This window comes from Ranitomeya imitator, chromosome 2 (genome assembly GCF_032444005.1).
Source record: "Ranitomeya imitator isolate aRanImi1 chromosome 2, aRanImi1.pri, whole genome shotgun sequence".
NCBI classification, from domain to species: Eukaryota; Metazoa; Chordata; class Amphibia; order Anura; family Dendrobatidae; genus Ranitomeya; species Ranitomeya imitator.
In genome coordinates, this window is record NC_091283.1 from 532,149,296 (window position 1) to 532,169,664 (window position 20,369).

Sequence of the window (20,369 nt, forward strand, 5' to 3'; positions counted from 1 at the left end):
CTCGGAAGGGAAGGAGCACTGTTTTACTTTTTCAACGCAGAATTGGCTGGAATTGAGATTGGACGCCGTGTCGTGTTTGGAGAGCCCCTGATGTGCCGAAACAGTGGAAACCCCCCAATTATAACTGAAACCCTAATCTAAACACACCCCTAACCCTAATTCCAACGGTAACACTAACCACACCTCTAACCCTGACACACCCCTAACCCTAATCCCAACCCTATTCCCAACTGTAAATGTAATCTAAACCCTAACCCTAACTTTAGCCCCAACCCTAACTGTAGCCCCAGTTTAGATGAAGAAATGTATTTATGGGAATAATATTTTTTTTTTTTTTCATTATTTTGGAATTTTTTTTTATTTTTTTTTACACATTTGGAAATTTTTTTTTTTACTTTTTTACTTTGTCCCAGGGGGGGACATCACAGATCAGTGATCTGACAGTTTGCACAGCACTCTGTCAGATCACTGATCTGACATGCAGCGCTGCAGCCTTCACAGTGCCTGCTCTAAGCAGGCTCTGTGAAGCCACCTCCCTCCCTGCAGGACCCGGATCCGCGGCCATCTTGGATCCGGGGCTCAAGCAGGGAGGGAGGTGAGGAGACCCTCGCAGCAACGCGATCACATCGCGTTGCTGCAGGGGGCTCAGGGAAGCCCGCAGGGAGCCCCCTCCCTGCGCGGTGCTTTCCTGCACCGCCGGCACATCGCGATCATGTTTGATCGCGGTGTGCCAGGGGTTAATGTGCCGGGGGCGGTCCGTGACCGCTCCTAGCACATAGTGCCGGATGTCAGCTGGGATAAGCAGCTGACACCCGGCCGCGATCGGCGGCGCTCCCCCCGTGAGCGCCGCCGATCGCGCTGGACGTACTATCCCGTCCAGGGTCAGATAAGCCCAGGGCACCTCGACGGGATAGTACGTCTAAGGTCACAGAGGGGTTAAGGCTGTGTTCACATGTATAAATGCTGCATTTTTTTTTCTTGGCTCCTCAATTCTGCTGTGTAGAACACAGCTTAATCGGTTTTGGTGCTATTTTAAATTTTTTTTTTGGGAGCCTACAAATCAGCATGGAAAAAAATGCAATTTTTTTAAGTGAAGAATTCACTGTACTGTAATAAACACTGCTTTACAGCTTCATTGTATAAGAAGGAAAGGGCATAAAAATGCAGTACAAATGCAATAATTGGAGAAGATTGTTATTGCGTAGTTTTGATGTAGACTCCTGCTGAAAACACTATTTTTGCAACCTGTGAACACAGCCTTATAGACTGAAAAAAAAAAAGACGTCACATAGTGAAGCTGACATAAGAGTGATCTGGCTGCTACGACGATGAACAAAAAATATAATTTATAGACCTCAACTACAAATGAGACTGATGCACAGATGATATTGCGCCCACCCTGACTAATCAAAAGCCACGCTGTGAAGTTAAAGATTTGCGGACCTGCTGTCCATCCGCCAGGTACCACTGACCTGGATGCTGAACCCCTGCATCAACCTGCTCATGTCTAGTCCCAAAACTCCTGGATACAGCAGACAGTCCCAGATTTGGGTCTACGTCCTGCAGTCTCAGGCATCTGCTGAATGTTCCTCACTGCTGGGTAGAAAGAAATGGTAAATGGGGCGTTCCACTTGCTCCTCCAGAATGGCTCTACTCCTCTTCCCTATCCCTCTCTGCTTGCCATGTGACATGATTTGTTCACCACCATATTTTGCCGTAATTGCTTTTTTTTTTCCTTTCAGATAGTGATGCAGTATATAATTGATAACCATTAAATATGACTTCATTATCACCCTTTTCCTACCTATGTACTCAAGAAAGTAAGGGCCCATTGTTTTTTTTTAACGATTATAATCACTTTTCACAAAAAATTTTTATTAATGTCATACTTTTCACAAATATAAGTCTTTGATTTAAATGTGCTTTCTACATACTTCATACTGGACTGTTGCTTCTCTGACTATTCATGTTTCCTTATTAGACCACGAATGTTATACTTTGGTATTTTTAATTGCTTTAATATATACGTATTAATTGGTGTTAGGTGGTTTATGCTTACTCCATTTCTGGTGGTTCCACAAGTGTTAAGTACACAAGATGCTAGCGCAGTGTGGTGGTACTTAATTTAGATTCCCTGCGTTCCTACTTCTGTATCAGCCCCTGTGTATCCCTTTTTGGGGCTTGTCCTATCATGCTAGGATTCATAGCAGGAGATAGAAGCCTCTTAATGGTTGCCACATACTAAGACAAAGAATAGCTGGTTACTGACTGGTTATTGTGCCTTTCGTTTTGTTAGTTTATGCTAAATCTTGTCCGTTTGATTTATTAGCTTTTCATCAAGAAACATGCAATCAATTTCTTGTGAGCATTAAATCTTTGCCATTCATGTCTTGGAAATGCACCACAGGCCTCTAATAACAGGTGGCGCTCTATTTTAAGACTTTACTGTCAAAGTAATTACGCAATACCTCTAGAAATGAATTACCGTATCTCTATTCAGGAGCATGGAGAATGTGATTCATGTGGCAAGTGACCTTGTTGCGTGGATTGCAGACTAATGTAGGGTGTATTAGCCACTGATTTTTAAGAATACTATTTTAGTATATCCATGGTTTTTCAAGATGAGTCTCTAAGGCTAGTTTCACACTAGCGTTTTGAGGAGCTGTGGAGGGCTGCGGACTTTCTCCGTGAAGCCCCGATCTCGGCCGCTAGCTCCACCTACTTCTGCATGCGGCCTGCGTACCTATCTTTAACATTATGTACGCAGGTCTTGCCACTGTATGCAGATGCTTCCGCATGCATCGTTTTGATGATGCAGAGAAAAAAATAATTGCTACAAGCTACATCCTACGCTGGTCGCCACATTGTGAAAACGACGCATGCGGAAGCATCCGCATACAGCGGCATGACCTGCGTACCTAATGTTAAAGATGGGTATGCCGGCCGCATGCAATAGGCGGAGCGAGCGTCAGAGGTGCGGCCGAGGGTGGGGCTTCACGGAGGAAGTCTGCAGCTCCTCAAAACGCTAATGTGAAACCGGCCTGAACTGAATTTTTATAAGGACTTCTAATGGGGTGATATTTGTTCTTTGGAAATGCCATTGATGATCACCGTCATTTGGCCCTTCCTCTGGGCTAATGTGCATTTGAGAAGTTTAATGGAAGATTGGTATTTAAGGTTAACACTTCCTATGTTTTAGGATGACTTTGACTCTGGAAATTGCAGTGAATGGGGCCACAATCATACAGGGCAATAATGAATGAGTAGCCTAAAGAGGTAAAGGTCAGATCAACTGGAGAATTTGGATACCAGTTGCAGAGACTTGTAGTATTGCAAGATCTGAGAAGCAAAATCTAGCAAAAGGATTCTTTAACACCTTAACGACCGCCAATGCGTTTTCTAGCGGTGGTAGTTAAGGGTACTTAAACGTTAATTAACGGCGCTGTGGAAAAAGCGTATAGCGCCCCCCCAAAGTTGGATTTTCTCTGGGGTCTCGGCTTCCGGGGATAGCCGAGACCCCAGAGAACATGATTCGGGTCAATTTTTACCGACTCCCGGGTTGCGATCACTGGTAATTAACCGTTTACCGGCGGCCACAAAAAAAGCACGATTTGCCATTTAATTTCTCTCTCCTCTGATGTGATCGCACATCAGAGGAGAGAGAAATAGGGTCTCTGTTCGCCCCCCGATACTTACCAGTGTCTCCCGATGTCCGTGGGTCCTCCCGCTTCCTCCCCCCATGGGTGTCACCATCTTTTACCAGAAAAAAATGGCGGGCGCATGTGTAGTGCTCCCGCCAAGATCTGCCAGCTGATACTCGGCAGATCTCGGCTGCCGGGGGGAGCCGAGACCCCAAAGAACATAATTTGGGTTGGTTTTACTGACCTAGTTTTGCGACCTCCGCTACAAACAATGTTGCGGCGGCCGCAAAAAAAAAAAAGTCACATGCTATTTCTCTGTCCTCTGATGTGATCGCACATCAAAGGAGAGAGAAATAAGGTCCCCATTTACCCCCCTATACTTATCAGTGTCTCTTGGTGCTCCTTGGCACTCCTGCTTCCTCCGTAGTGCGCCTGCCGAGATCTGCCCGGCAAAAATAGGAAGAATTTTCCTATTGGTTTATTTTGGTCACTGTGATAAACCCTATCACCGTGATCAAAATGAAAAAAAAAAAAGTAAATAATCCCCCCCCTTTATCACCCCCTTAGTTGAGAAAAAATAATAAAACAAAGAAAACGTATTTATTTCTATTTTCCCATTAGGGTTGGGGCTAAAATTAGGGTTGCGGTTGGGGCTAAAATTAGGGTTAGGGTAAGGCTGCTTTTACACTTACTGTGGTTTTGCATCCCGTTTTAGCAGTTCCAATAGATTTCAATGGGGCCGCATAATCGGGCCACAATAATTTTACATAGCGCTGTACACCGTATGGCCGTGAGGGCTGTATTTACAACTGTGAAAAAATATTGAACCTGCTCTATGTTTTTCATGGCTAATGGACAAGGCCCCCATTGTAATTCAATGGGGTCGCAAAAACAACGGTAGGTTGTTTTTGCGGTGCACCGTGACGTCCGGTTTTGCGGACCGCCTTTTCTTTCCAATATTTTGCCATAGTATTGCAAACCTGAAAAAATCAATCCGCAAGTTTTTTGCGGTCTGTTATTGCGGCAGTCCATGAAAGTTGCGGCAATACAGCCCACAAAAAAGACTCGCAATAACGGGCCGCAAAAAAACGGCAATTGTTAAAGAAGCCTTGGGTTTGGGATTAGGGTTATGGTTAGGGTTGGGATTAGGGGTGTGTTGGGGTTAGGGTTGGAGTTAGAATAGGGGGTTTCCACTGTTTAGGTACATCAGGGGGTCTCGAAACGTGACATGGCTCCAACATTGATTCCAGCCAATTTTGCGTTGAAAAAGTCAAATGGTGCTTCTGTTGTGAATTCCGCTCTTGGGCTCCCTCCGGTGGTTGTAAGTGGCACTTTTGTGAGTTCTGCTCTTGGGCTCCCTCTTGTGGTTTCAAGTGGTATGGCTGCTCCTTGGAGTTAGCTGTCTTCAGCTGCTTCCACTGATCGTCTTTTCTGCTCGGCTATTTATGCCTGGTTCTGTCCTTCAGCCAGTGCCACTTGTAAATGTTCCTGGTTGGATTCACATCTCTTTGGAGTTCCCTGTTATCCTGACCAGTTCTGCAAAGCTAAGTTTTTGCTTGCTCTTTTCTGTTCACAGTTTGTGGACTTATCCGTTCTGTGCTTCTATGTTTGTCCAGCGTTATCAGTATGAATTAATTCTGTCTTGCTGGAAGCTCTGGGAAGCAGATTTACCCTCCACACCTTTAGTCAGGTGTGGAGATTTTTAGTAAACTCTGTGTGGATTTTTGTAGTGTTTTATACTGACCGCACAGTATTCCATCCTGTCCTATCTATCAAGCTAGACTGGCCTCCTGTGCTCATCCTGGTTTCATCCTGTGTATGTCTTTTCCCTCTCCACTCACAGTCATTATTTGTCGGGGGCTAATCTATCCTTTGGGAAATTTCTCTGAGGCAAGATAGCTTTCCTGCTTCTATCTTTAGGGGTAGTTAGCTCTTAGGCTGTGACGAGATGCCTAGGGAGAGTTAGGAGCATTCCACGGCTACTTCTTGTATTGTTTTGAGCTTAGGGACTGCGGTCAGTACAGTTACCACTTCCTTCAGAGCTCGTTCCATGTTGCTCCTAAACCACCGTATCATAACATGCTCCCTCCCTTCTGAGCTCTGCTGTGCACCCAAACAGTGGTTTATCCCCACATATGGGGCTTCAGTTTACTCAGGACAAATTGGACAATAAAGTTTGTGGTCCAGTTTCTCCTGCTACCCTTGGGAAAATAAAAAAAATTGGGGGCTAAAAGATCATTTTTGTTGAGAAAAAAAAAGATTTTTTTTATTTTCACGGCTCTACATTATAAAATTCTGTGAAGCACTTGGGGGTTCATAGTTTTCACCACACATCTAGATAAGTTTCTTGGAGGGTCTCGTTTCCAAAATGGGGTCACTTGTGGGAGGTTTCTACTGTTTAGGCCATCAAGGGCTCTGGAAATGCAACATGACGCCCGCAGACCATTCTATCAAAGTCTGCATTCCAAAACTGTGCTTCTTCCCTTCCGAGCTCTGCCATGCACCCAAACAGTGGTCTTTCCTCACATATGGGATATCATCGTACTCAGGACAAATTGCACAACAACTTTCATGGTCCAATTTCTCCTATTACCCTTGTGAAAGTAAAAATTTGGGGGTGAAAGATCATTTTTGTAGAAGGGGTTTTTACTGTTTACAGTTGTGGCCAAAAGTATTGACACCCCTGCAATTCTGTCAGATAATACTCAGTTTCTTCCTGAAAATGATTGCAATCACAAATTCTTTGGTATTATTATCTTCATTTAATTTGTCTTAAATGAAAAAACACAAAAGAGAATGAAGCAAAACATTGATCATTTCACACAAAACTCCAAAAATGGGCCAGACAAAACTATTGGCACCCTCAACCTAATACTTGGTTGCACAACCTTTAGCCAAAATAACTGTGAACAACCGCTTCCGGTAACCATCAATGAGTTTCTTACAATGCTCTGCTGGAATTTTAGAACATTCTTCTTTGGCAAACTGCTCCAGGTCCTTGATATTTGAAGGGTGCCTTCTCCAAACTGCCATTTTTAGATCTCTCCACAGGTGTTCTATGGGATTCAGGTCTGGACTCATTGCTGACCACCTTAGAAGTCTCCAGTGCTTTCTCTCAAACCATTTCCTAGTGCTTTTTGAAGTGTGTTTTGGGTCATTGTCCTGCTGGAAGACCCATGACCTCTGAGGGAGACCCAGCTTTCTCACACTGGGCCCTACATTATGCTGCAAAATTTGTTGGTAGTCTTCAGACTTCATAATGCCATGCACACGGTCAAGCAGTCCAGTGCCAGAGGCAGCAAAGCAACCCCAAAACATCAGGGAACCTCCGCCATGTTTGACTGTAGGGACCGTGTTCTTTTCTTTGAATGCCTCTTTTTTTCTCTTGTAAAATCTATGTTGATGCCTTTGCCCAAAAAGCTCTACTTTTGTCTCATCTGACCAGAGAACATTCTTCCAAAACGTTTTAGGCTTTTTCAGGTAAGTTTTGGCAAGCTCCAGCCTGGCTTTTTTATGTCTCTGGGTAAGAAGTGGGGTCTTCCTGGGTCTCCTACCATACAGTCCCTTTTCATTCAGACGCCAACGGATAGTATGGGTTGACACTGTTGTACCCTCGGACTGCAGGGCAGCTTGAACTTGTTTGGATGTTAGTTGAGGTTCTTTATCCAACATCTGCACAATCTTGCGTTGAAATCTCTTGTTAATTTTTCTTTTCCGTCCACATCTACTCCACATAAACTGTAAAGCGCTGCGGAATATGTTGGCGCTATATAAATAAAGATTATTATTATTATTATCATCTAGGGAGGTTAGCCACAGTGCCATGGGCTTTAAACTTCTTGATGACACTGCGCACGGTAGACACAGGAACATTCAGGTCTTTGGAGATGGACTTGTAGCCTTGAGATTGCTCATGCTTCCTCACAATTTGGTTTCTCAAGTCCTCAGACAGTTCTTTGGTCTTCTTTCTTTTCTCCATGCTCAATGTGGTACACACAAGGACACAGGACAGAGGTTGAGTCAACTTTAATCCATGTCAACTGGCTGCAAGTGTGATTTAGTTATTGTCAACACCTGTTAGGTGCCACAGGTAAGTTACAGGTGCTGTTAATTACACAAATTAGAGAAGCATCACATGATTTTTCGAACAGTGCCAATACTTTTGTCCACCCCCTTTTTTATGTTTGGTGTGGAATTATATCCAATTTGGCTTTAGAACAATTCTTTTTGTGTGTTGTGTCATCTGGTTTTCTTTCATCCCTTCTCCCCTGTTGCGCTGCTTTCGGCCAAGCAGGGGAGAGCGGATGACAGCCGGCTTAAGCACCACACGCAGGGGAACAGCGCTTACTGTAGTGCTGCTTCCTGGTGGCCGTCTGTGTGGTCCTGATGCAGCACACGGGCGGCCGCTCGTGTGCCACACTGATGTACCACGTGAGCGCACCGATATGAATATCTCCGGTACCAATTTTTTTTTTCCCCGGTACCAGGAATATCTGGACGTGTGAAACCGCCCTTAAGAGCATGCAGTGTGCATGCTGTGAGGATACACAAGTCTGCAGTTACATAGTGACTGCAGACTAAAATGCAAAGTCTAGACAACACCTTTTAGCATTAAAGCGTTTTCTTAGTGTTTTGTAAACTTTCATGACAAACGTGCAACATATGGGCATTTTTTAAAGTGGTTTCCTCTTGTATAAAATTAATTTAAAACATTTTTTTTCCAGGAACATTGCCTTGGGTTATTTCAGCAGATTTTGCTGCAGAAATTTTCTGCAGATGATCCACATGTTGCAAATTTGCAAACAGTCTGTATGGCTGGTTTCGAGTTTGCATTCAGGAGGGCTGCGGATGGCTGCGTACTTACACCCTTCTTCCTCCCTGAAGCTCTGCCTACTGCCGCATGTGTCCTGCGTTTCTTTTGTGTACCTATCTTTAATATTGGGTATGCAGGGACATGCGTTGTATGCGGATGCGTCCGCATGCAGCAATTTGACGTGTGCGGCGACCGCACGGAAACGCAACATTTTTTTTTTCTCCAAAGTGTCAGGCCACGGTCAGTCAGTATTTTACATCAGTAGTTGTAAGCCAAAACCAGGAGTGGGTGATAAATACAGACGTGCTGACGTGTTTCTATTAAGTTTTCCTCTGACTGACTTTTGGCTTATAAATCCTGAGGTAAAAAACTCACCGAACACTCAATGTGTACATGTGGCCTTATTCTTTGTGCATTTTTAGTGTTTAGTTTTCTTTTAGGCCACGGTCACACGTTCAGTATTTGGTCAGTATTTTACCTCAGTATTTGTAAGCCAAAACCAGGAGTGGGTGATAAATACAGAAGTGGTGCATATGTTTCTATTATACTTTTCCTCTGGATTGTTCCTCTCCTGGTTTTGGCTTACAAATACTGATGTAAAATACTGTGTGAATGTGGCCTAAGCGTTACCTTTAGGCTATGTGCACATGTTGCGGATTTTGCTGCGAATCTGCAGCTGTTTTCCATGTGTTGTACAGTACCATGTTAACGTATGGAAAACAAAATCCGCAGTGCCCATGCTGTGGGAAAAAACGTGCGGAAACGCAGCTGTGTTGTATTTTCCGCAGCATGTCAATTCTTTGTGCGGATTCCGCAGCGTTTTACACCTGCTCAATAGGAATCCGCATAAAAACCACGGTAAATCCAGTGCTGTTTACCTGCGGATTTTGCAAAAACGGTGCAGAAAAATCCGCACACCTATCTGCAACATGTGCACATAGCCTTAAAGGGTATGTGCAGCGTTCAATTTGAGCGGTTTTTTTTTTTTTATGTTATCATGCATTTATTGACATGCTGTTGATTTGAAGAAAAAATAAAAGCAAATTGATAAAATATGCAGAGGGGAAAAAAAGCTGCGACAGACTTCATAAGTCTCCTTCATCTTGTGAGCTCTGTAAAGCACAGCGATTACGCAAAAAAAAACAAACAAAAAAAAACCTTCTGCATAGACTGTAGCAGAATTGTTTTCCTTCCTCCCTGCATAAAGCAGCAGTAATAACTGCACTAAGTTTTTGTTCCACAAGCAGCCCGTGTAAAGTGTGCTGTGAAGTGTCTGCCGGCCGTGCACATGGCTGTGCTCCTCCACATGTTTACATGACGGGCAAACATGGAGGCTTTTTTCCGGGCCCAGCCCCGCTCCTGCTCTGCTGCCTCCCCTCCTCCCTCCATGAATGAAGTCCGCTCTGTTCTCCACTTTATGAATGAGTGCCAGACTTCTGAATGGAACTCTGACCAGCTCCGCCCCTGATTGGCTGGCCGTTCCCTCCCCTCCTTCCATTGGCTGGGCGGGGCTGGCGGCCTGCGCTCTGATTGGCTCTCGCGTCTCAGGCTGGCTTTCATTCACAAAAAAACTCAATGAAACAAAAGAGGAGAAGGGGAAATGTGAGACCATGAAAGAGGAAACTCACCAATCGCGGCCTCCCCTGGGCAAACAACTGTCTGAGCTGCGAGAAAAACAAGTCCTTTCAAATCAGCACTTTAAATCTGGGGCTGCAGGGCTCCATTCCCTCCCCTCTCTGGTGATTCCTCTCCTGCAAAGCAAATCCCGTCCGCTGAGACCTTCCTGCAGCTCCTAGAACCCTGAGGTGAGGGATCCGATCGCTTTAGTCACGATCCGGTGGTGTTACTGGGTGTAGAGGAGGAGGATCATGGCGCACACACCCCGGCAGCCCATGTGAAGGGGGATCTGGCGCTTTAGAGCAGAGATTCTGGCAGAAAGGCGCGATCCAGGGATTTCGGGTACTTTTAGCTGCAGGGTCCAGTCCTCGGATCGATCTGATCGCTTCCTGGATCGATCTGATCGGCTCCTTGGAGAAGGTTGTGCGGGGGCAGCAGCCATATGTTCTGCTGGGACCGAGTAGGAAATAATAGCTCTGAGGGTTATGGAAGATGCAGGGCTCAGGAGGAATGTCCTGGAAACCAGTCTGGGCACACTGGGAGCCCCAGACCTGATCAATCGTATGTGTATTGTGGGGTCAAACAGATTGGTTGCCAATTTGCCTACTTGTGCCAAAGATAGGTTCAACTAAAAAACCTGGGATAGATGCTTAGATTTTCTATGAAAAAAAAGTGGAAACTGCAAGGATTATGGCCTACTTGTACCATGTATTGGACAATCCGAGTCGTGGACAATCCGAGTCGTGGACTATCCGAGTCGTGGACAATCCGAGTCGTGGACTATCCGAGTCGTGGACTATCCGAGTCGTGGACTATCCGAGTCGTGGACAATCCGAGTCGCGTATAATAATTCCTTGTAGGCAACGCTGACCATATGTGTACTGGAAAAGCTTCTATGAAAGAAAAAACCTGTGCCCAAAATAAGACTGCAATGGCCTAAAACAGTCTGGATTGTGCATGCTTATAAAATGGCATCTATGGGCAGCTTTTTTTTTAAAGTAATTCAGGAACTTTGGGTTTCTGGTTCTCCAAACTTCATCTGGGTACATAGATCTAGAGTTGTGGGCTTGTGACCTGACCCCCTGCTCTATTGGTATAAATCCATGGCTAATTGGCCACAGCTTTTCTTGACTAGACACCCCCCCCACTCCCCTTCTCCTCCCCCTCCCCCCTCCTGTATGCATTTTTGTGAATGGGTCTCATTATGTATGCATGTTTGTGCTCTCCATTCATGCTCCTCTCTCCCCCTCCTCTTTCCTGTCCTTGCAGACCCCTGATCCTCCATGACAACACACAGTTAACAAATGGACCATAGGATGAGAGGTTACCTGGATCAGCAAGTGCCTTATACCCTGACAAATGTGAGTCTTGAGCCTTTCTCCTCCTGCTCCTCCTCCTATCTACTCCCTACAACTTTCCTGTAATGGTCACAAGATCCTCTCGCTTCCTCAGATTGCTTATGTAACCTCACGCTGCCATCTGAAATATTTTCATTTGACACTTGGATTTTTTTTCCTTTTTTTTTTTATTCGTCGGGGGGGCAGAACCCACAAGGGCATGGAGACGTAGACCGATACTGTATGGCCGGCAGGAGAAAATTCATGGATGCAGATCTCCCGCCCCAAGAATCTGAAGGTAATGTCAACATTTAGCTATTGTCTCCAACACAAAAGAGGGTAAATATTTACATGTCTGCAGCAACTTATTGTCATGTGTTAGTTTTTGTGATAAGAATGGACATGTTCACATCGCTTTCCATTGTCGGGGAAATATTTCTCCATCCGCTCTCTTGTTTTATTGAGCGAATCCCTGAGAGAGATTTATAATAAATAACTAAAATATATATATATATATATATATATTTTTTTTTTAGTTATTTATTATAAATATATTATATATATATCTATATATATATATATATATGTATGTATGTATGTATATTTTTGATACTCAACTGTTAGTTAGTGATCAGTCATGAAACCTGCCATCCTCTACTAAATGTCCAGATGTTGCAGAGCAGCGTTACTTACCCCGATCATGTCTGCCTGTCCATCACACATGACAGACTTGTCTCTGCTACATCTGTGCACGTTACATGTAAGTATCCATGCTCTATGTCTATATGGAATGTCGTGTATAATTTACCCCAACTGTATCATCTGCGCTTCTCCATATTTAGCCATCCGGATGCACAAAGACCGTTACATGACAAACACGGCTCTGCTTCGTCTGTGTACATGGCATATAGCAGAGCTACATGTAGGCTTACTTTGCTTTATTATCTATATGGAAAGTCATTAGAGATGTATAATGGGGGTATGAATAATTTGCTGCCATGTATTGTATACGCTTCTCCCGATGGGCGAACACCATGACATGACAAGTGTTGGCTCTGCTACATCTGTATTTAGACTATGGCTAGAGTTACGTGAATGCCTGCTGCGCCTTTCTTATGCCTTGTATGTATATGGGGGGCTATGAGGGGTTATTTTGGTACAGGGTCTAGAGTCTGTGTAGATGTCATGATCACCGCCTGGGATTCTCGGAGTAATGGTTCTTATTTATGTAGTGCCTTCCTATTCTGAAGCCTTTTACAATTAAGTATATTAAGACACAATGGCTGTAAACTCTTGTGATTTCTGTAATAAAAGGCGAACAATTCCTGAAACCCGGATTCTGGATTCACCCTCTTCCTTTCCTTTTCAGATCTCTTCCAGGATTTAATCCAATTCCAAGAAACCTGGTTAACAGAAGGTAAGTCCCCCCCCTGCATTATTATTGCACGGTCGGCACATCTGTATTTATTCCTCCCCTCCCCTGTATTTATTTTAGCCCGTTCCACAGATGAGCGATATTTTTCTTTTCTGCCAACGTTTTGGGACTTGTTTAACTTCAGGATTATGAATAAAACAATTGTGCTGTGTATTTGCTTATGAATAGGATCTGGCTCTCGGCCCGTACCCCCCCACCCCCACCAATCCACATTTTTTTTTTTTCCTTTTTTTTTTCTTAACTGAAACTGGTGTTGCAAGAGTTAAAGCAGTAATTTGTTGAAGTATTTGCCGTGTGGTCTTCTCCATGCATTTCACTTTGAATCTCTATCTGCAATTTATTGTTTTTTTTTGTTTTTTTTTCCAAACATGAGTTTGAAAGGAAAAGCAATTCCTTGGAGTCTAATTAGACTGAAAGCAAATGGAACACTGGATGGAGATTTTTATGCCGTCTGTACAAGCTTGAAAGGAATTATCATTTATTAATCTTGCACCCACCTATTCTGCAGTGTCTGGGGAAAAAAAAGCAATTGGTGTGGTGTTTGTTAGGCTACGTTCACACTAGCGTTATGCTAGTGTGCGTCAGGTTAGCGTCGGGCGACGCAGCGGCGACACACGCGTCATGCGCCCCTATATTTAACATGGGGGACGCATGCGTTTTTGTTTGTTGCGTTGTGCGATGCATGCGTCTTTTTTGCCGCAAGCGTCGGACCAAGAAAACGCAACAAGTTGCATTTTTCTTGCGTCCGATTTTCGGCAAAAAATGACGCAGCGGCGCACAACGCTAGTGTGAACGTAGCCTTATATTGTATTGGTGCGTAGGAGCTAACATTCTAGGCCGTTCTGGCACAGACAAGTTTACATTCTAGGCCGTTCTGGCACAGACAAGTTTACATTCTAGATCGTTCTGGTAAATGGACGTTTGCAACCTAAAGCCTTGCTGTTGTGTACGCCAGGTGATCCATGACGGTCTTTAGGCTACTTTCACACATCTGTCTTTTGGCGCCATGCCAATTCCGGCGTCACGCCGCAATGCCGGATCCAGCGTAATATGTGAAAACCGGAAGGAACGGATCCGGTTTTCTGCCTGATCCGATGGCCAGATCCGGCGGTAAACTGGATCCATTCCTTCCGGTTTTCATCCGTTTCATCCATTTTTCCATCCGTTTTTTTGATGGATCCGGTTTTTAAAAACGCCCCCTATGTGTCCTATGTGTCCCATAGTTTCTGAGCATGCTCAGTGTAAAAAGCCGGATCAGGCCGCTGGATCCGCCTTTTTCCGGATCCGGCGCTATCCGGCGTCCATAGACATGCATTGTAGTGAAAAGCTGGAAGGAACGGATCCGGCTTTTTCGCCGCAGACAAAAAACATTACAGTAGACGTTTTTTCCAGATGCCGGATTCGAGTGTACGCCGGATCCGGGAAAAAAACGGAAGAAACGCTGGGCCATCCGGCGCTAATACAAGTCCAATGAGGGAAAAAACGGTTCCGGTTTTTCTCCAAAGAGCTGGATTTAGCCTGAAACTAAAAACCTGATGTGTGAAAGCAGCCTTATAAAGACTACAATATATGATCATTGCCCTGCAGGAATCTTGATGTAATCTGTATAAATGGGAAGTATTTGGTTTAGGACTGACTGAGGATAGTGGTACATTGGAGCCTACACTCTCTAGATCATGGCCATTTGCAGTCTAGGTTAGCGATTATAATGGAGCCTAGGAGGTTGAAACGTAGAGCAGGGATCGAAACCATTGGCACTACCGCCCCCAACATGCCCTATAGTCTCCAAATGTTGGGAGTTGTAGTTTCACAATAGCTGGAGTGCCGAAGGTTGCCAGTTCCTGATCTATAGCAAAGTGCTCCATTCGAGATAAGGAGCATAGAGCATAGAAATTGATATCCTAGATTAATGGTGCATAGGCATGTGCATCTAAAGCGCAGTGGATTTGTAAATTTCACTTTCTGACACTCACTGAAACTTTCCATTGTTTGCCACATCATAAAGACTAATATTTTTTGTACTCTATTAGCCAAGTGTAGGTTTAAAGAATTAATGCAAAGTAGATATTAGATATCTTGATCCTTGCCAGCTTTCCTATGGTAAATGAATTGTTGATGACAATTGGACAATAACATATGGTGTACATTAACACAGGAAATGACCATGAGGGTTCATGCCTATAGCACATTAATGCTGGAGCATTGTGATGTGGGCTGTGGCGTGGAGCGAGCTGCCTTGTTGGTGCATTGATCGTTTTCACTACAAAGGCTGACCTTTATTTTTTTTTTCCCTAGAACAGATTTGCATAGCAAAAATGTAGGCGACTCTCGTTTCCTAAAGTGCGTTCTGTGTAACGGTGCGTGGTTACGTGGTGTGCGAACCATCCCATCTGTACTATGTCTTGTATAGGATTCCTTATGGGATAAGGTTTCTGCGATGCTAGTGATACACAGATTTGTCTCAGGCCGTTGTGCTCATTTTATACTATGTGATCATCATGGGCTCCGTATGAATCGCAGAGGGTCTTGTCCGTATTGATGCTCGCAATCTATTCTGCTTTCATAGTTACACCACTAACCCGGCTCTGTAAATCTGTAGTACATGTTCACAGAATATTGGCACTTTTAAATACCGTGTACGGTAGTTTGACCTTATGACTTGGTTTCAGTGAGTGTCGCACATGACTAGAATCTGAATATTTTCAGGCAGAGGTATGTTCCGTAATCTATTAATGGCAGGTACGTTCCCTAGTCTACCATGCAATGTGAATTGGATTCCATGACCCCATACCTCACCCCCCAAAAATATAAAATCAGATACTTTTTTCTTTCCATAATATATATATATATATATATATATATATATATATATATATACATACATACATACATACATACATACATACATACATACATACATACATACATACATACATTCATTCATTTTTTTTTGCTTTGTCCATTGACATTTGAAGTATTTTGATCAGTTTCGAAGCCAGTGATCCCAAACATCAGATCCTGCACACATGAACACTGATATGGTCTCAACATCAAAACTTCTTGTTTTTCTTTATCTCTTTTTGCCATCAAGATTAAAAAAGGGGTACAATTTAGAAGATTTATTTGAAAATGTAGTATCAAATATATTGTAGGTTTCGGGGGTCACTAGGACTATAAGTTCATAGACCTCAAAGGAAAAGTAGCCAATAAGATAAGTGCTGGTTGCAACAGATGTGTGATCTTTGCCTACTTGGGTTTGTGCTGTCATGTTCGTTGTGCAGCTCCTGCCACTTTTAGGGCCTTACTGTAAAGAATGCCTATATTCCTTAAAAACCAGTTACGGTAAGCTATTAACCCCAAGCTATACGCTGTTTTACTAGTGTGGGCTACTTGTTAACACTTCATTTATGTTCTCACTTGGTATACATAGTGAAAAATGCTTAGGAAGTAATTAAGGTTTTAATGTCCAGAAGACAGTAGAAACCTACATATGTTGTCCATAGTAAGCAATGAATTAAGTCCTCGTCGGCCAACGTTCCAAAAACTACTATGTGGTCAACCAAGAGTCTTGCAATTTCGTGTTGGTATTAGGATATATTTCGACAAATTCGCTTAATTTTACCTGTTTTTGGATCTTGGTCATTCTCACCATTTTTCAGTACTCAAAATTGTGTTTTTTTCTATTTTCCCTATACGTTGATTATTGGATCAGACAGGTTAGGTGGTTAAATCCAGTTGTCAGGTGAATGTGTGGTTTTGCCCCTCTCGGAAATGGTCTATAATATATAAAAATGGCTTTTGGTCCTTGTCCAGCTTGTCCTGGCTACTGAAGCCTGAATTAATGCATTGTCCTTTTACGGCAATAACCATCTGAAACCTTTAACGACTTCAAGTTTTCCATGAAGAGGTTAACAAGACTAATGAAGATTCAGGACTAATGATTCTTGCCTTTTAAATAATTGGTTCAGTGATAGGAGCTTTTTCTCTTCTGTCGCTCCGGGTGTTATACAGTCAGACCTTGGATTGTCAATTCTAATGCAGGTGAGCATGCAGGTCTCTATGAACCACTTATAATAATGGATAACTTAAGATCTGGTGTTTGGCACTGCAAGTTCCTATGCGTTTGGACATGAACCTCCTGCGTCTTCCTCAAAGGACCCATCCTTATGACACCGACGCTATGCTTTTTAATATTGGGATTACAAAATCGCTTAGAGCCCCAGTCTCCATCTGGTTTGATATCACTGGTAGGTTTTTGATATATCTTGTATCATCTGTTGCTTTTGATCTGACCATTTGTGATTGTGGTTTTATTCTATTGACATATATGTTGATGTATTATCAAGGTAGGTGTCACATGTTGGGGTCATAATCCTGATTATTTTTTTATGGTCTTTTTTTTTTCATTGTTATCTTTTAAGGTTACATAGGGACTGGCGGGTACCTAATTGCCTCATTATATAGTAATAAACCTATCAGGTCTATAGAATTTCTTTAGTGATGGTATATTGATTGACATTTTAGAAGTAGTTTCTAGACTGAAATATTTCCAGCACTGCAGCATTTTTTGTGTTCGGCTTTTAGGACTGATGATATCCCAGTCACTACAGGATTTTTGTCTCTTTGTTTTGCCTTTTTGAATAGTTTCAAATGGATACTGTTTTATTTGACATTGTCACTAGTAAAGTTTTTTTTTTTTTTTTTTTTAATTTTATAATGGTCTTTTTCTGGTTTCTATTTCTAACCCTTTAATTGAATTAGTTAACCAGAGTCTTCAGTATTTTGCTACTTCTATTAGCAATAATGTATGTTGAACTTTGCCACGTTCTGTTTGTTTTTCCATTATCTGTGCTCTATTGACCTACCATGCTGTATAACCTATAGCCCATGCTCACTTTATGGCTCGAGGTGTGAAAGGAAATACAATAAACCCTTGTTATGCAAGTTTATTTCAATAAATAGTCCACTCGTTCAATGAGGATTTATAGACCTCTTTATTTTAGTTTTCTATTAATTTTATACGCTTGCATTAAATAAGGCTTCATATTTTCTAGAGGTTTCCCACTTGTATCTACAGGTTATACCTCTGTTTTGCTTTAGTCAGACATTGCAAAGCATGGACTTCATCTTTTCCTTCCTCAATAAACTACGAAGACTGCTAACGCCACAGCTTGACATACAATCTATTTTTCCTATTTCCTAGAAATCAACATTTTTCTTACTTTTGATCCATTGTTGAGGGACGTGTTTAGAAAATAGAAATATTTGACTAGTGAACTTGTATCACTTTTTTTTTTTATTATTATTTTTAAAGCTAGAAGTATTTCTGTTGGTAATGGCATCCTGGTTCTGTTTATATATCCATCACTGTTAAACTGGAGCCAAGCTAGCCATGCATGGTGGCCACCTTGGACAGCTTGAGGGCATCAGGCCAGGCTTGAACAGTGTTGAGTTGGATTTTATCATTCCGTTGGTATCGACGGTAGTGATAATCCATTGTGAATCATAATTTGATATTAAAAAAAAAATCTTCAAGAACAAGACTTGAATATAAAACCAGATTCTCCCTCAACATATAAAGAGCATGATGAACAAGAAACCAGTTACTGGGGTAGTCATGATTGCATTAGGTTTCCATAAAAAAATGGAACAAAAAAAAAATAAAAAGGATAAAAAGGAACAACTATTTTCTGGTCTAAAAGCTATCTTGTCAGGTTCCATCACTCTTACGAGCTAACAAATGTTAAAAGGTATTTTAATCTGATATTTTGATAATATATCAACAGTTTATGTACTATAAACTTCCGGTAAACTATAACTTTCTGGTAAATGATTTTATTTCTTAGAAGTAATGAGGTTACAGTAGATATATTGTTGACCAGCTTCTCGTTAGTTGAGTTGGAGAAAAAGCTGAGCATTTTGAGTTTGGTTCCAAATGTGTTTCACAGTCATCCATTTTGGGAAGTCACGTCCGGGGCTTCTGTGATGTAGGGCAAATAGAGTTTAATGGTTCTGTATGTGATTGACAATCACAGAAACTGTTCAGATGTAACACTTCTTGTTAAGTATTTCAATGTCTCCTCTGTTTTTTTTTCTTTTTTGCGCATTTGGTCTTTAATTGGAGTCTTTGAAGTTCCAGTTCAGAAAATCTTCATTTACAAGTGTCTGCCGAGATATGGGAAGTGGCAGGACTCATAGATTGTAGTGTTGATTTAAGATTGCTCTTATCTGCTAAAAAATCTGTATTGCCCTTGCCTATAGAGGAGCACATGATTTTGCGTTGTTATGATATTGCTGGGATACCAGTTTATAACACATATATATATATATATATATATATATATATATATATATATATATATATATATATATATATAAATAATATATATATATATATATATATATATATATATATATATATATATATATGTGTGTAGCAACAGGGTTGAGGATCCAGGTGAACTGCATTGGAGCGGATTTTTTGCTTGGATCTGTCTGGTTTGCTTTGTCTTTTCATGTATGATTTACTGGTGGAGCCATTGAGGTTTTTCTATAGAATTAATGTTGTGATGGAGATATGTTTTGTTTTAACTTTTTATTTATAAGCTAGAAGAGATAGTAGATACATAATCCTCAGGCGTCGGGACCTGTCTGGTTGCCCAACGTCCCCATGTAACTACAGGCACCACGCAGATAAAAGGACCCACTGATGGATCCCATCACTCCAGCTATTCACTGACAATTTTTGACACTAGGCCATTAGATCAGCTGAGTCTTGCATCATTTTACGAAATCTTGTCTGTAGGTCTAGAAACCTCTCAATCGGCACCAATCTCCTGTGAAGTTCAGCTGATATTTAATAATTTGCCTTTTTTTTTAGATTTTTTTTTTTTGCTTCTATATTTGTATTTTTTTATCATTTAGGTATGGTTATTTTACATTTTTGCAGATTTTACCTATGGTTACTTTATTTACTTTTGTTGTGGAAGTTTGTGGAGTTTGAACTGGAAACTGAGTTTGGGTTACCGTACTATGTAAATTTTCCCATATATTAATAAAACATTTGGTTAGTTTTCTTAAATGAATTTATGTATATCTGTTAGCCTTTGCTCTTACAGAATATATATACCTCATTAGATCGGAGTATAACCTAATTCCAATTGCAGCTTCCCAACGTAAGGTCCATCTGTGGCGAGTCTACATTGTATATAATCTATACTTTACATGCCCCACATCCTGTGTGCATCATATCTTCAGAATAAGCCATAGACTTTGTCCATCAGTTAGATTAGCTGCTGTGATTTGATGTAGTCCTTTGATCTGTTTTCCTTAACCATTTGGTTGGGTCTTTTAGAGTATGTACTAGCTTAAGCAAATCCTTAGGACTGTAGTGGAGGTCTCTGCTACAGAGGACAGGAAGAACTAGGTGATGAAGGGACAATAGCACACTAACTCCTTGGGTCTACAAATGACATTCCCTTTGATGTGCTAATAATTGTGCTTACCCAACCTTACTTCCTTGGTTC

At 42.0% G+C, this 20,369-nt stretch overlaps 1 protein-coding gene across 1 annotated transcript in view; it reads left to right on the plus strand.

Moving 5' to 3' along the window:
• Positions 1-10,047: 10,047 nt before the first annotated feature.
• The window catches only part of ETV4 (ETS variant transcription factor 4), a 67,401-nt gene continuing 57,079 nt past the window's right edge, over positions 10,048-20,369 (plus strand). Inside the window, exons 1-4 of the mRNA XM_069751861.1 lie at positions 10,048-10,259; positions 11,341-11,432; positions 11,616-11,706; positions 12,778-12,825. Coding sequence (XP_069607962.1) covers positions 11,376-11,432; positions 11,616-11,706; positions 12,778-12,825 — 196 coding nt within the window. The 5' untranslated portion in view covers positions 10,048-10,259; positions 11,341-11,375. The remainder of the gene's footprint in view (positions 10,260-11,340; positions 11,433-11,615; positions 11,707-12,777; positions 12,826-20,369) is intronic.